At 45.6% G+C, this 15,609-nt stretch overlaps 1 protein-coding gene across 2 annotated transcripts in view; it reads left to right on the top strand.

The window, feature by feature from the left end:
• The window catches only part of LOC307129489 (activin receptor type-1-like), a 128,930-nt gene that overhangs the window by 69,380 nt on the left and 43,941 nt on the right, over positions 1-15,609 (top strand). For both annotated transcript variants that reach the window (XM_079821945.1, XM_079821944.1), the window contains one exon: positions 14,865-15,119. In XM_079821945.1, coding sequence (XP_079678071.1) covers positions 14,865-15,119 — 255 coding nt within the window. The remainder of the gene's footprint in view (positions 1-14,864; positions 15,120-15,609) is intronic.

Below are 15,609 nucleotides of genomic sequence, written 5' to 3'. Positions count from 1 at the left end.
GTGCCCCAAAAGTACCCGAGAAGTCGAAAAAAAAAAAAAAAAAAAAAAAAAAAAAAAAAAACAAAGAATAATCTGAGGAAGAACAATAGGGCTCTGCGCCCTTTCAGGGCTTGGGCCCTAATAAGAAACAGAGGAAGAACAATAGGGCTCTGCGCCCTTTCAGGGCTTGGGCCCTAATAAGAAACAGAGGAAGAACAATAGGGCTCTGCGCCCTTTCAGGGCTTGGGCCCTAACAATAGGGCTCTGCGCCCTTTCAGGCTTGAGCCCTAAAAAAACAAAGAATAATCTGAGGAAGAACAATAGGGCTCTGCGCCCTTTGGGCTTGGGCCCTAATAATTATATAATTAGTATTATTTATTTCATAATTATTATTATTATTAGTAGAGACGTATTATTATTACATAGAGACGTAGCTAAATTTACTGTAGGCTACAATCTGTAGTCAATTTCTTCACGTTAAACCGAACTTTTATTTTGACGGGTTGCCGTGATTCCCAGTGTCTGTGTTCATGATGATATGACAGTGGGTGCGCGTCTCAGTCATTCAGCTCCCTAGTTCAGTCAGGGCACTGATCAGGGATCAGCCCATTGACTCATGTCCTGATCAGTGCCCTGACTACTGAACCAGGAGCTGATTGAGATGCACCCAGTTTTCTCAAATGAAACGGTAAATTCTCATGAAGTGACGGTTTATTCGTGTCGGCAGAGACTACAATAGCGATTGCGCTGCGCACGTCATCCACACAGACGCATAACATGCAGGAGTAATTTTGCAGTTTATTATTTACAGACACTAGTATATATTCGGCTTCAGTCTGGAGCCCTGTGCTTAAATTAACACGGAAGCGACTGAACGCAGCTGTATGGTGAGCTATACTAGCTGTATGGTGAGCTATATTTAGAACAGACCCGCGGGCAACTCGTGTGGTGCTTGCGGGCGACTCATGTTGTTGACCCCTGAGTCTAAGTCGTCGCTTTCCTTCTTCTTTTTAAACCCAAAGTGCTAACACACATCTGCTTTTAAGCATGAAGGCGCTGGATTTATATTCGCCTCCATTCTTTTGAATCTCCTCGCTCTCACTCCGTAAACAAGAAGAGGTAGAGGTCGGCGTCTGTGTAAAGTTAGTAGTACGGGTAACTTGCTCTACAGCAATACTAGCGGCTGGGTGACCAAATCGCTCTTCCTGCAACGCAAATGGGGGTAAACACGGGGATTTGAATGGGACTTATGTATCGATACTCGCGGCTTAAAAATCGATACTTTCTTGGGAGAGAAAATATCGATTTATATCGCAGAATCGATAAAATTGCCCAGCCTTACTGTATGTGAATTAGGGCTGTCAAAATTGACGAAACTACTAGTGTCGCGGAGCGGGAGTGTTACGGATACGTGGTGTTGCCATAGACAATTAATTAATTTGGTAAATAAATATAAACAACATTTATTTATACATCACACAACTATTTACAACACAACAGAGGTTGGCTTTGCTTGAGTTATTGCTCTGGATTTTGTTGCTTTTAAGAAAAAAAACCCTAATTTTTGCCTGTTTAGGTTCGTCACCTTCTCCATTGCATTTTTACATTTTTACCATTAAAGTTCTACACGCAAATCCGTGTTTTTGTGTTTGTTGTTTTTTTGGGGGGGAATATATTTCAGGGCTCAGTATTTTCACTGACCCCACCACAAAAAAAAACCGACAAATAAAATAAAATAGGCCTAGTATTGTTTTTGAGCCAAATAAGCTTAATAAATAAGGTTATGACTCTAAAAACTAATATCCTAACTCATATATATTTTTTATATTGTTAAAGACCGTCAGTAATAAAATAAGAACAAATAATCAAATTATGAGCAAAAGCACAAATAAATACAGCAGAACAAACATATACAAATTAAATAAACAGTTATTTTCATGTAGGTCTAAACTAGATTGTCAGGTACAAAAATAGTAATCAAATGTAAAATATCACTGCATAGTCTGCATAAAAGTATATGCCACTGCATATAAATACAGATTAACCCTTATTAAAAGTTATTCAGTCAAGGGCAGTGAGTAGTTTTTTTTTTTTGTCTTTTGTTATCTCAATATTTATATAGCCAATGACGATATTTTCCGGCTTTCCATGTGTGTTCACTGTTATACGGTAGGGGGCACTGTAGCGCATTTCCTGCACGAGAACAGAATCTCCTGATCAAAACACAGCCGAAGAAGCAGGAACGTGCGTTATCATAAGCAGATGCATATGTAAAATAACGCGATCATCACCATTAAACAGCATATAAATCACAACTGCCTAATGTTATTGAATGAAATGCCAACCCAGGACGAGTTATAGGACCTTGAGGCTTTGGGGTGTTGATGGACTCCATCTACAACATCTGTGTTTTGTTCATCGTTCGGACGTAACGTTAGTCTTTTACAAAAACGTGATTTTTTTCAGCTTTATGCTCAAAATGTTGTTTTTTCATGAAACTTGCAACATTCAAGTGTTGATTAAAAAAATTATGTATGAAGCTGGAATAAAACAGTGGGTCTGTTCTTTCTTTTGATGCATGTTTAGATATTCTGTGGGCCATTAAAACTTGTGAAAATGACCATAAATGCTGGCGGTGACTGGCAAATTTCATGTTTACGTTCATTTAAAAGACCTAACCGACTATGTTTACGATGATACTCAACAAGACAGTCATTTTGATATAATTTTGTGTGATTATTCGCGTGCTGTGAGACGCGTGGCCGTGCGTGTGTGTGTGTGTTGTTGCTGTCCTTCGCGAGTATCAAACTGAGAGACACTTTCTCGTCTATGAGCGCTTGAATATTTAAATTGGCAAGGCTTAAAAATGCGCAAATGATCAGTTTCCGTGAAGATGCAGCTTTGGCCCGAGTGTCTTTCACGCTGGCACTAAACCATCAGGCAATTCTTATTGTCGACCGTAATGACAAATATTTTTTGTCATTCATTCAGGGGGGGCGGGGGGTCGTTTTGGGGGGGCGGGGGGTCGTTTTGGGAGGGCGGGGCGCCCCCCCAAAACAATGGTAGGGGAAACACTGGGGCAGCTGATGGGCAATATATGATGGCCGATTTTCTTTTTTTTCCCCCCTTCATCTCAAAATCTAACAGTTAATTAATAAGAAGTTGCTCCATCTCACACACATTCTCAGAGGGAGAGAAATTCTCCAGTACAGGACCAGAATTGATAACGTCAGAGCTTACCTACACAATGCAGGCTACTATAATAATTTAGCAGCTGGGCTCGTTACCAGGTTTTGGTACCTGTGCCTACCTGTAGCCTAAACTACAGCTGGTTGAAGGCTTGCTAACAATATAGTTCCAAACAGGTACTTGCCTTCTCTCTCCAAATGTTATTCTCCTTCTCTCTCCAAAAAGTAGCATCATATTTGACCAATTAAATACACTGATCAGGCATAACATTATGACTAATATTGTGTAGGTCCCCCTTTTGCTGCCAAAACAGCCCTGACCCGTTGAGGCATGGACTCCTAGACCCCTGAAGGTGTGCTGTGGTATCTGGCACCAAGATGTTAGCAGCAGATCCTTTAAGTCCTGTAAGTTGCTCCATGGATCAGACATGTTTGTTCAGCACATCCCACAGATGCTCGATTTGGGTGCCAGGTCAACACCTCAAACGCGTTGTTGTGCTCCTTAAAGGATTAGTTCACTTGAAAATGAAAATTTACTGATAATTTACTCACCCCCATCTCATCCAAGATGTTCATGTCTTTCTTTCTTCAGTCGAAAAGAAATTAATTTTTTTTGAGGAAAACATTCCAGGATTTTTCTAGACTTCTATGGCAACTAAAATGTTGAAGGTCCATATCAATGCGGTTTCAAAGGGCTTCAGAGGCTCTGCGCGATCCCAGACGAGGAATAGGGTCTATCTAGCAAAACCATTGGTCATTTTAAATAAAATTTTATATACTTTTTAACCTAAATTGCTCATCTTACGCTGCTCTGCGGCTCACCACGGTTTGTGTAATCATGCCGGAATGGTCACGCTAGACGAGCCTCTGAAGCCCTTTGAAACTGCATTGATTTGTACCTTCAACATTTTGGTTGCCATTGAAGTCTATAATGTGGAGAAAAATCCTGGAATGTTTTCCTCAAAAAAACTTAATTTCTTTTCGACTGAAGAAAGAAAGAAAGACATGAACATCTTGGGTGAGTAAATTATCAGTACATTTTCATTTTGAAGTGAACTTATCCTTTAAGGAGCACATCAACGAGTTTGAGGTGTTGACCTGGCACCCAAATCGAGCATCTGTGGGATTTTACTTGATTCATCGCGTCCTTCCCTCGCATCCTGAAGTGGTGGAGCTAAGACATGTGGAAAGGAAGCAAGGAAAGGAAACGAGGATGCACAAACAATTGAATTGAAAAGCCACCTTCTTCCATTGCTACGTGGTCCAGTTCTGATGCTCACATGCCCACTGTTGGCACTTTCGGCGTTGGACAGGTGTCAGCATGGGCACCCTGACTGGTCTGCGGATATGTAGCCCCATACGCAACAAACTGTGATGCACTGTGCACCTTTCTATCAGAACCAGCATTAATTTCTTGAGCAATTTGAGCTACAGTAGCTCGTCTGTTTGATCGGACCACACAGGCCAGCCTTCTCTCTCCATGTGCATCAATGAGCCTTGGCCGCCCTTAACTCTGTTGTCTGTTCACCACTGTTCCTTCTCTGGACCACTTTTTTTGATAGATTCTGACCACTGCAGACCGGGAACACCCCACAAGAGCTGCAGTTTTGGAGATGCTCTGACCCAGTCATCTAGCCATCACAATTTGGCCCATGTCAAACTCGCTCAAATCCTTACGCTTGCCCATTTTTCCTGCTTCTAACACATCAACTTTAAGGAAATTTTTTTTCACTTGCTGCCTAATATATCCCACCCACTAACAGGCGCAGTGATGAGGAGATAACGTCTCGGTTACGTATGGTAACCCTCGTTCCCTGAAGGAGGGAACGGAGACGTACGTCGGACGTACCGACGAATTGGGATCACTTCAGGGAGCCCCTATCAGCTTCGAGATATAGAGAACAGGCCAATGGGCCATTGGCGTGCGAGATTTGCATCTCGCGCTCCGCCCCGCGCCGCGGGTATAAACAGGTAGCGAGAGCGAATGCACGCTGTTTTTCACTGAGGAGCCGAACTTAGTGGCTCAACCTGCATTGATGGTACAGCAACTGTGGCGACGGGACGTACGTCTCCGTTCCCTCCTTCAGGGAACGAGGGTTACCATACGTAACCGAGACGTTCCCATTCAGTCGGTCACGTTCGACGTACGTCGGACGTACCGACGAATTGGGATCCCCTATGGAAAACGCCACAGTTACTACCACTTCCAGCGCCCAGCGATGAGCCCCTCAGACCCCGATCTGATGCGGGCGGGAAAGTTCACGCAGGGAGAGTCCAAGCTGCTGTTCCGCAAGACCCATTCAGCTGACTGTATTGGATAACGCTGGGAAAGCGTGCCTGTGAAGGCAGCTGCGGAAGCCACATCATGCCCAGAGGGAGTTAACATGTGGAGAATACACGTATGGGCTGGCCGTGGGCAGCACAACATACGGAAGTCCCAGGGGTGGCCCCGGCCAATTCGTGGAGGGGGACAACACGTACCTGGGACGGCAGAGGAGACTCTGCCGAGGGAAAGACACGGGCTCACTGTAGGGAGCCGTACCGTGGAAGAATACACATATGGGACCGCCGTGGGGGTCACTACATATGGAACCCAGCCTAACACAAGTTCCACCAATGCATACGAGTGTTAGACCTGGCGTCGAACGCTCCGCCACGTCCGACTGCCGCGGGTTGCGGAGGACTCAACAGGGTTCGCCGATCCGGGGAACTCGACTGGAGCAGAATAAGCGCACGCATCCGTCTACCATAGGGGAGGGAATGGCGCAGCAAGCCGACACTAGAACGGGCACTTCGGTGTTACTGACTATGGGAAGTGAGCACACAGGAAGAAACCGGCTCTACACGGAGGCTATAGAATCTAGCGAACGTGTTAGGTGTCGCCCAGCCCGCAGCTCTACAAATATCTGTCAGCGAGGCGCCACGAGACAGCGCCCAGGAAGAGGCAACACCCCTAGTGGAATGGGCTCTTAACCCGAGCGGGCAGGGCACGTCTTGGGACTGATAAGCCAAGACGATGGCATCCACTATCCAGTGGGCCATCCTCTGCTTGGAGACAGCCTTTCCCTTCTGCTGTCCTCCGTAACAGACGAAGAGCTGCTCTGAGGTCCTGAAGCTTTGCGTTCTATCCACGTAAGTCCGGAGAGCACGGACGGGACAGAGAAAAGCTAGGGCTGGGTCTGCCTCCTCCGAAGGCAGCGCTTGCAGGCTCACCACTTGGTCCCGGAAGGGAGTAGTGGGAACCTTGGGCACATATCCAGGCCGGGGTCTCATGATCACATGAGAGTTACCGGGCCCGAATTCCAGGCACGATTCGTCCCCTACCCTCTTGATGGAGGCCAACGCAGTCAGGAGTATTGTCTTTAACGACAGAATTTTCAACTCGGCTGACTGCAGAGGCTCAAAGGGTTCTCTCTGTAGTGCAGTTAGCACCAGAGTTAAGTCCCAAGAGGGTATGGAGGGAGGACGAGGCGGATTTAACCTCCTCGCCCCCCTAAGGAACCTGTCGACCAGATCGTGCTTACCTAGAGATTTTCCATCTACTAGCTCATGATTAGCGGCAAATAGCGGCAACATAGACTTTGAGGGTGGAGGGAGACAGCCTTCGCTCCAACCCATCTTGTAGAAAGGCAAGCACAGAACCGATCGAACATCTTCGGGGGTCTTCTCGGCGAGAAGAGCACCAATCGACGAACAGGTTCCACTTCAACGCATAGAGGCGCCTCGTAGAGGGGGCTCTAGCGGAAGTGATGGTGTCAACTACCGCTTGCGGTAGGTCACCTAGAACCTCTGCGTCCCGTCCAGGGACCAGACATGGAATTTCCAGAGGTCTGGATGCAGGTGCCATAGGGTGCCCCGTCTCTGAGTCAGGAGGTCCTTCCTCAGAGGAATGGGCCAGGGAGGTGCTGTCGCAAGGAGCACTAGTTCCGGGAACCAAGTCCGGTTGGGCCAATATAGAGCGACCAACAGGACTTGCTCCTCGTCCTCCCTGACTTTGCACAGTGTCTGCGCAAGAAGGCTCACTGGGGGAAACGCATACTTGCGTTCTTCCCGGGGCCAGCTGTGGGCCAGGGCATCCGACCCGAGGGTTCCCTCGGTCAAGGAATAAAACCACTGACAGTGGGTCGTCTCTGGGGAGGCAAACAGGTCTACCTGTGCGGCCCCGAAACGACTCCAGATTAGCTGGACCGCCTGGGGATGGAGTCGCCATTCTCCCGGAAGCACCGGCTGACGTGACAGCTCGTCGGCTGCACGATTGAGCAGGCCCGGAATGTGAATGGCACGAAGCGACCTCAGATGCTTCTGACTCCATAAGGGGAGATGGCGGGCGAGTTGTGATATGCAACGAGAGCGTAGACCACCCTGTTTTTTGACGTACGCAACGGTCGCAGTGTTGTCCGTACGGACCAGAACGTGCTTGCCTCTGAGCGGAACTTTGAAGCGGCTGAGTGCAAGACGAACTGCTAACAACTCGAGGCAATTGATATGCCATTGCAGTTGAGGCCCCGTCCACAGACCCGAAACTGCAAGCCCGTTGTACGTGGCACCCCAACCCGTGGATGAGGCATCCGTGGAGACAACGGAGTGGCTGGACACTTGTTCTAGGGGAACTCCCGCCCGTAGAAACAAAAGGGTCCGACCATGGGCCGAAGGTTTGGCGGCACCTCGGAGTCACTTGGACACGGAGGGAACCGCTGTGCCACGCCCATCTCGGGACTCGATCGTGTAGCCAGCGTTGAAGCGGTCTCATATGAAGCAATCCGAGCGGCCTTACTGCGGCTGCGGATGCAATATGCCCCAGGAGCCTCTGAAAATGTTTCAGTGGTACCGCTGTCCTGCCTTTGAACGAATTCAAGCAGTTCAACACTGACTGGACGCGCTCCTCGGTGAGGCGCGCTGTCATGGCGACCGAGTCTATCTCCATACCGAGAAAAGAGATCCTCTGTGTGGGACAGAGTTTGCTCTTCTCCCAGTTGACCCGAAGTCCCAACTGGCTGAGGTGACTGAGCACCTTGTCCCTGTGTTCGCACAACTGCTCTCACGACTGGGCAAGGATCAGCCAGTCGTCGAGTTAGTTGAGAAGGCGAACAGCATGCTCTCTCATGGGGGCAATGGCCACCTCCGCAACCTTCGTAAAGACGCGGGCGACAGGGACAGGCCGAAGGGAAAGACGCGGTACTGACATGCCCGTCCCTCGAACGCGAAGCGCAGAAAGGGCCGGTCGAGGGGAAACGAGAATTAAAGTACGCGTCCTTCAGGTCGATCGCTGCAAACCAATCGTGGGGACGGACGCACCTGAAGATGTGCTTCTGCGTTAGCATTCTGAACGGCAGCCTGTGAAAGGACCGGTTCAAGAATCGCAGGTCCAAGACCGGCCATAACCCGCCGCCTTTCTTGGGTACAATGAAGTACGGGCTGTAGAACCCGGACCTCATATCGGCTGGAGGGACCGGCTCCATCGCGCCCTTCGCCAGTAGGACTGCGATCTCCGCCCGGAGCACGGGGGCGTTCTCCTTCGCTACTGGGAAGTGAACGCCCCCAAACTTAGGGGGACGCCTGGCGAACTGAATCGCATAGCCGAGTCTGATGGTACGGCCCCGAGACGGGCTGGGAAGCTCTAGCCAGGCTTCCAGACACTGAGCAAGGGGATTAACCACAGACGTACCCGCAGCGGGGCAGCGACGCGGAATGCAGGGATCCGACTCGGACGGCATGGAGCGGCCCGAAGTGGGATCTGAGTGTGCTGTGCAACACTTACCTGCGTCCGCGGAGGGGGCGTGCGAGTGTGGGGAGGCCGCTTGAGTGCGTTCCCACAGCCGGCGCCCCCTGCTGGCGAAGGGAGAGGCGTCTGAGGGTGGCGAGGCATGGGAGCGTCGACCACCGCCAAGCGCGCTCCCAAATGAAGGAGGGGCTGAGCGTGGCAAGGCTTTGTGGCGTTGCGCACGGTCTGCCTCACCTCCTTCCTCAGCGGGGAACAAGAGTGGCGAGGCATAGCGTCGCGCACTGTTGTCCACGCACCGCTGAGAAGAGGGGAATGAGATTGGCGAGGCTTTGTAGCGTCACACACTGCCATTCTCGCCCTCTTGTGGGGAGGGGAATGAAAGCGGCGAGGCTCTGTAGCGTCACACGCTGCCATTCCTGAACTCCCGAGACCCAGAGGTATTGGAACTGCTCTTATTTTTTTTTTTTTTTTTTTTGGGTACCACTGGCTGTTTTTAACATCAGTGGCAGAACAGAATTACTAATGAACAGTTCCAGACCAAATCCGGGTCAATTGTGTTTCTGGACCAGGGTGGACATCGTCTAGCCAAGGGCCAGCGCTGTGCGCAGCTCAACCTCAGCTCAGAACTACCCTCGTGCACTAAGCAGGGCGGAGGTGGCCTGCCAGTGGCACTGCCACCCCACCGATGAGGGTAGTGAGAGAGAGGAAAACTTTATACAGATTATGGCCCTGTTGGTGTTCCATATTTTGGCACCAATAGTTCCACAATGCCAAAGCCTTCCAATGCACATCCGAAAAAAGGCAAGGGGCAGGCAAGGCGATTTACGCGTTGCACTATGCCTCAGCCATCCGGGAAAGCATGGCTGTCAAGTATGAATCGGATTCAGCACGAGCGCCCACTATTACGGTGGGAATCTCAGCATCATCTTCATTTTCAACACAAAACAGCCCTCTCTCCGATGCAGCGATTGACATCTGTCCTCTGCTAGAGCCCCAAATGAAATGCTAGGTCCCCTTTCAAGGACCAGCAATCCCATCTGTAAGCTACCAGCAGACACGTGAGACAGTGGGCGTGGCCGTGAGACGGCACACGGCGCGCTGAACACTCAAGCCCTTATGAAAAAGACAAGACGAACAGCGCGCCGACGTGGCTATGCTCTCGTGAGAGAGCATAGACCACCCACGAACACAGTCTCAACATGCTTGCGATGCGATAGAGGAGTGAGGGGCCCACAGGGATGTACGCGGCGGGGAAGCCTCACTGTAATCCTCAGGCCACCCAGGCTTATCAGCCAAAATAGTCCCCCCTCTGGTGCACCAGAAAAGAGACTAGATTGGGGTATAAGCGAAGGGACTCAACCCCGTTTGAGGCATCATAGTCTCGACCGTGCATCGGAGGCGCCGAGTGACGCGCGCAGAGTTGCCGTGGCAACCCGCGCTGTCACCCGGCAGCCAGACGGCACACGGCGCGCTGAACACTCAAACCCTCACGCGGAAGGTGAGATGACCAGCGCGTCGACGTGATCCCGTTCCCCTGGGAGAACATGGATCACCCACGACACAGTCTCAACATGTTTATGCGAGAGGGATCGTGGCCGTCAGGACAGGAAACAACCGCATCCAGAAACGCACGAGTGGAATGACGTCTTGAAAAAGACGCAGTGTCACACCCGTGTTGCTCTTTTGTGAGGAAACGCTCTTTAAACAGTGCTGAAGCACCCAGGGGAAGACCACGGCAACACACAGGTGGTAAGTGCAGTCCTGTGGTGCACTCACTGAAACAAACGCCCTCACCAAACCGACAGTTGCTGTGAGAACAGCAGTTTGTTATGCTGATGCAGCGGTGAACATGCGGTCGCGCTGATTGTGCCTTTTCGCCAACACAGAGCGTCCTTTTCGTTCTCTGGAGCATCTCTCTTGCAGATAGGCTCTCTTTTAGAAAAGCAGTCTTGCTTCATCAACGCCGTTCGGCTCCGAAGTGAATGACAGCGTGCATTCACTCTCGCTTCCTGTTTATACCCGCGGGGCGGAGCGCGAGATGCAAATCTCGCACGCCAATGGCCCATTGGCCTGTTCTCTATATCTCGAAGCTGATAGGGGCTCCCTGAAGTGATCCCAATTCGTCGGTACGTCCGACGTACGTTGAACGTGACCGACTGAATGGGAATCAGTGTTATTCACTTCACCTGTCAGTGGTCATTTAATGTTATGCCTGATCGGTGTATATAAGGCTATATTAAGAATGAAGGATAAGAACCTAAATCTTACCGTTTTCTTGGGAAGTTACCTAGGTAAGTTAGATCTCTTCAAAAAGTTAGCAGGCAGAGAGGGACATCACAGGGTTATGCTGGTGGAATGGCAATCTGCTTGTCACAAGAGACAGCTTCACATGTTTCACAACAACACTTTGCTGATCGCAGATGCCTGTTAATCGGCCTAATTTGCAGCACAAACGGCCGGTGCCGATTAATAAAAAAAATGCCCCAAATCGGCCTGATTAAAGGGTTACTTCAGCCATTAGCATTAAGCTTTGTATCAATAGAAACCTGGTAGTTCAAATTATCGTACTTCCCCCCTCATGTCCCCCTGAGACGAGAGTATTATGCATTTTATTTCTGGAAAAAATCCTCCGATGACGCAAATTTCGTAATTGTGCGTCATCTGAGGATTTTTGGCCAGAGGCTAAAGACCACAGCCAGTAGTAGGAGCTAGTTCCGCATGTTATCAACCCGCCCATAGGGGTGGGATCTCACTCACAGAAAGTAAATGCACACGGCCGCTCAGCTCGGGCATTCATAACGGAGCAGTGGGGAGCAAAGTAAGTGTTTCCATTTTTCAGTGAATTCCTATGAAAGTTAAGCTTCCATAGGCATGATCTGAAAATGCGCCAGACTGGACATGCATCGTGAATGACTGCCACACTCACCTCAGCTCTGCTCAGCTCTTCGCTCTCGTGATGAATGAAATCTGACCCCTGCTGCATTTGTGCCGTGACTTTCGTTCAGCTCATTCACACTTTATTGAAAAGACACGTTCAGTTTTTAATTGTCTATTCTCTAACTGAACAAAATGATTTTATTACTATGAAAATCAAAACGATGGTGGGGGCGGTGTCATGGTGGGCAAGTGATAACCAGTGGCCGTGGCTTTGGGAGTGTCTTCGTTGGACAGCAAAGCAATTGCATTCTGGGAGTTGTTGTCTTTCATCCACATGAGACAAAAATACATTTTCTGTCTTTTCTCAGTCTAGAAGGTACCAAATTCAAAATTAATTTCACATTTCTACTACATAAATGACCCAGTTTAAATACACATTCATCTTCCCAGTGCTGAAGTACCCCTTTAATCGGCCGGCCAATCATTCGCTCAACCTCTACTGACAATCATATTCTTTTGGTGTGTGGCCTAAGTGTCTCTTTATAGAATTATTATTCTGTATATTATATTAAAAGACAAATTCTATTGTCTTCTTGTTTAAAATGTGATTTAATGCTGGGCCGTATGACTAAAAATATTTACAAAACATTTATAAATACATTATTAAAATCAAAAGTTGTATTTGTTAACATTAATGCACAGTGAACAAACAAAACAAAACAACAAAATACTGTATTTTTATTATCTAACATTAACAAAGATTAATAAGTTCATGTTAGTTAATACATTAACTAATTTTAACACGAGACCTTATTGTGTAGTGTCACCAAGTCTTTTGTAACATTATAAATGTCATAACTATCACTTGTGATCAATTTAATGTGTTCTTGCTGAATAAAAGTATTAATTTCTTACAAAAAATAAAATTCTTACTGATGCCAGACTTTTGAACGGTAGTTTTATAATTTTACAAAAGCTTTCTATTTCAGACATTTAAGAAATGCTGTTCTTTTGAACTTTCTGTTCATCAAAGAATCCTGAAAAATTGTACACGACTGAAGGATCATGTGACACTGAAGACTGCAGTAATGATGCTGAAAATTCAGCTTTGCCAATTAAGGAATAAATTACCTTTTTAAAATAATTAATAATTTCATAAATATAAATAATTTTAAATTGTAATAATATTTCACAATATTACTATTTTACTGTATTTTGGATCAAATAAATGCAGCCTTGGTGAGCATAAGAGACTTCTTTTAAAACATTAAAAAAATCTTTCTCCATGGGGCCATGGGAAATCAGAAAATTCTCCCTGAAATTAAATACTGGCTTCTGCAAAGATTACAATTTTGAATCGTGATTAATCGCATACTTATCTTGAAACTATGCATACATAATTTATCTTTAACGTGTTTATTTTGTCATTATTTGCTATATTCAGCGAAGTATACTGTCAGATTGAAGGATAGTTCTCACAAAATTTTATTTTTCAGAAAATCCAAAAAAGGACACTTGGAGACTACAAAAGGATACCTAATAACTAAGTGATATAAGGATTCCATATAATTCATAAATTTATGCACACCAAATGACACACCAAGAAATGAAATTACAGAACAAAACATTTCAGAATTCAGTGTACAGTAATGTGTACATTGAAACAGCATAGAGCTTGTTTACGTTTTAGACATGTTAAGTTGACAGGATCATATAGATAAGCAAAAATAAAAAACCATAAACCAACCACCTTGACCTGACTGCATTACAGTATATTCCTACTACAATACACGGATCCATTTAGAATGACTAAACACAGCAACATACACATGACAGATAAAAACATCCTGATTGTGTGTGGATGTAGAAACAATTTGAATTGTACAGTGTCGAGAGTGCACATACACGTTTTTTTGGCTTAAAATGATCTGATCTCAAACAGAGAAGCAAAATCAGGTTAAGGGGTTAGATTAGAAATTTCTGACCCAGGGTAGACCCAGTAGAAACTCCTGACTCCCAAGATCATCTAACTGCATGACGACATTACATTACTAACGGTGCTTCATAATTTATGTGCGTTAAATTATTTTAATGTGTTAAGAATTTAGAATTAATCGCATGGGTTAACGTGTTAACATAGATAATCAGTACATTCAGACTCAGTCGTTTTGGAATCATGGCATCGAATTTGTTGCATTAAACAACAACCTTTTGGGTATTTATTTCAGGTCCCATTTTCTGAATTTCCCATTTCCCCCTCTGACTGATTTTTGGTTTCCCCTGTGCCACACCATTTAAAAAAACGGAGCGTCTATTCACACCAAGTGCAAATAGCGTGCCTTGGAATCACATCGGAAAGGCATTTACTTTCAATAAAAATTAAAAAAAAAAATGTTCTAAAAGTGGAAATAAAATGCCTAACGAAATGTTTAATACTAATTAAAGCATTTATTGGGTAAGGGTAGGTGTAGGTACTAGGGAGGGCTTTTATTGTCCCATTAGTAGCATCCATTTAATAATTTTAATAAATATAATTTACACTATTATTGCATCCTGTTAATGTACAACAATACTGAGGTGCACATATTATATATCTGTCAAAATAAAGTATAAATTGCGTGTAATTACTATTTACACATATTGCAAAGAACTGCTTCTTTTATATGGTGTAAATAGAATATATCACCATTTTCACTTAGTAAATCGCATCTACAGCTATTTGCACTTAGTGTAAGCCGCTACCTTTTAAAAAAATACTGGAATTGCCCCTAATCCGTAAGCAGGTGGAATTTTGCATGTAGTACTACTGTAGCAGTACAGATACTTTTCGGTAGCAGGCTCATCAAGATTACAAACTAATATCATATGGCTGAAATAAGACACTGAAATAAGTGGTTAAGACAAAAAATATCACCAAAAAAAACATGTTAAAAGGTATAGAAAAAGATTTCCTTAGTTATACCATCATATAATAGATTTTGACTTTATTCTGTATGTTTGTTTTAATATTCAACCTTTGGGACATAAAAGTGAACACAGTTGAAGAAAGCTAAGCATCTCATAATTGTAGATTTGTCTTTCTTGTGTGTGTTCTGCAGATAAAGGCAGCACAGAGGACGTTGAGTGCGTGTGCGAGGGGTTTTCATGCAGTGGTGTCCAGCGCTGTTTTGGACTGCAGTGTTTCTCCTCACTGTCCTTCGAGAATGGGACAGCCCTACAGCAGAAAGGGTGCATTGTGGGTAGTGAAGAAGGGGCAGTATGCTGCAAAAACTTCCAGTCTGTGGACACGTCGATGTACTGTTGCCAGGAAACATTGTGTAATATGAATGTTACCGTGGAGATGCCAAATACAGGTGAATCATTAATTGAATCAATAATTGTTCGTTTTTTTCTTAAACGCACAATAGTGTAATGTTGAAAGTGTAAGTAGTATACTCATGCTATTTTAAATGGGCGAATCTCACAAAAATGGTCAAAAACATGCCTGGGTCACATTTCACTTACAAAAACAAGTATTTTTGCATTAATACAATGAATCCTAAATGGCCTTCAATTTCTTGATCTTTTTTAAATTATGAAATCTGACTCAAAGATTTCATATATTTTAAGTATTTTAGCTTGGTATTAAAGTATCTCTTGCATTTCTGAATGATGTAATTTGGGAAGGATTGTAATAATTCTCATTTAAAAGCAAATAATTGTCTTTAAAACATTGCAGAATCCAAATTAGATTCTGTAATATCTAAAAATAAAAGTGTTAGTTATTTAATATATAACTGGGACACTCCATCATCCCCGCAACCCAACACGCAGTTAGGAGAATGGATGGATGATTAATCATTA

The sequence above is a fragment of the Gobio gobio genome (genome assembly GCF_949357685.1).
Source record: "Gobio gobio genome assembly, chromosome: 7".
Lineage (NCBI taxonomy): Eukaryota > Metazoa > Chordata > Actinopteri > Cypriniformes > Gobionidae > Gobio > Gobio gobio.
This window is presented reverse-complemented; position numbering and strand designations above follow the sequence as displayed.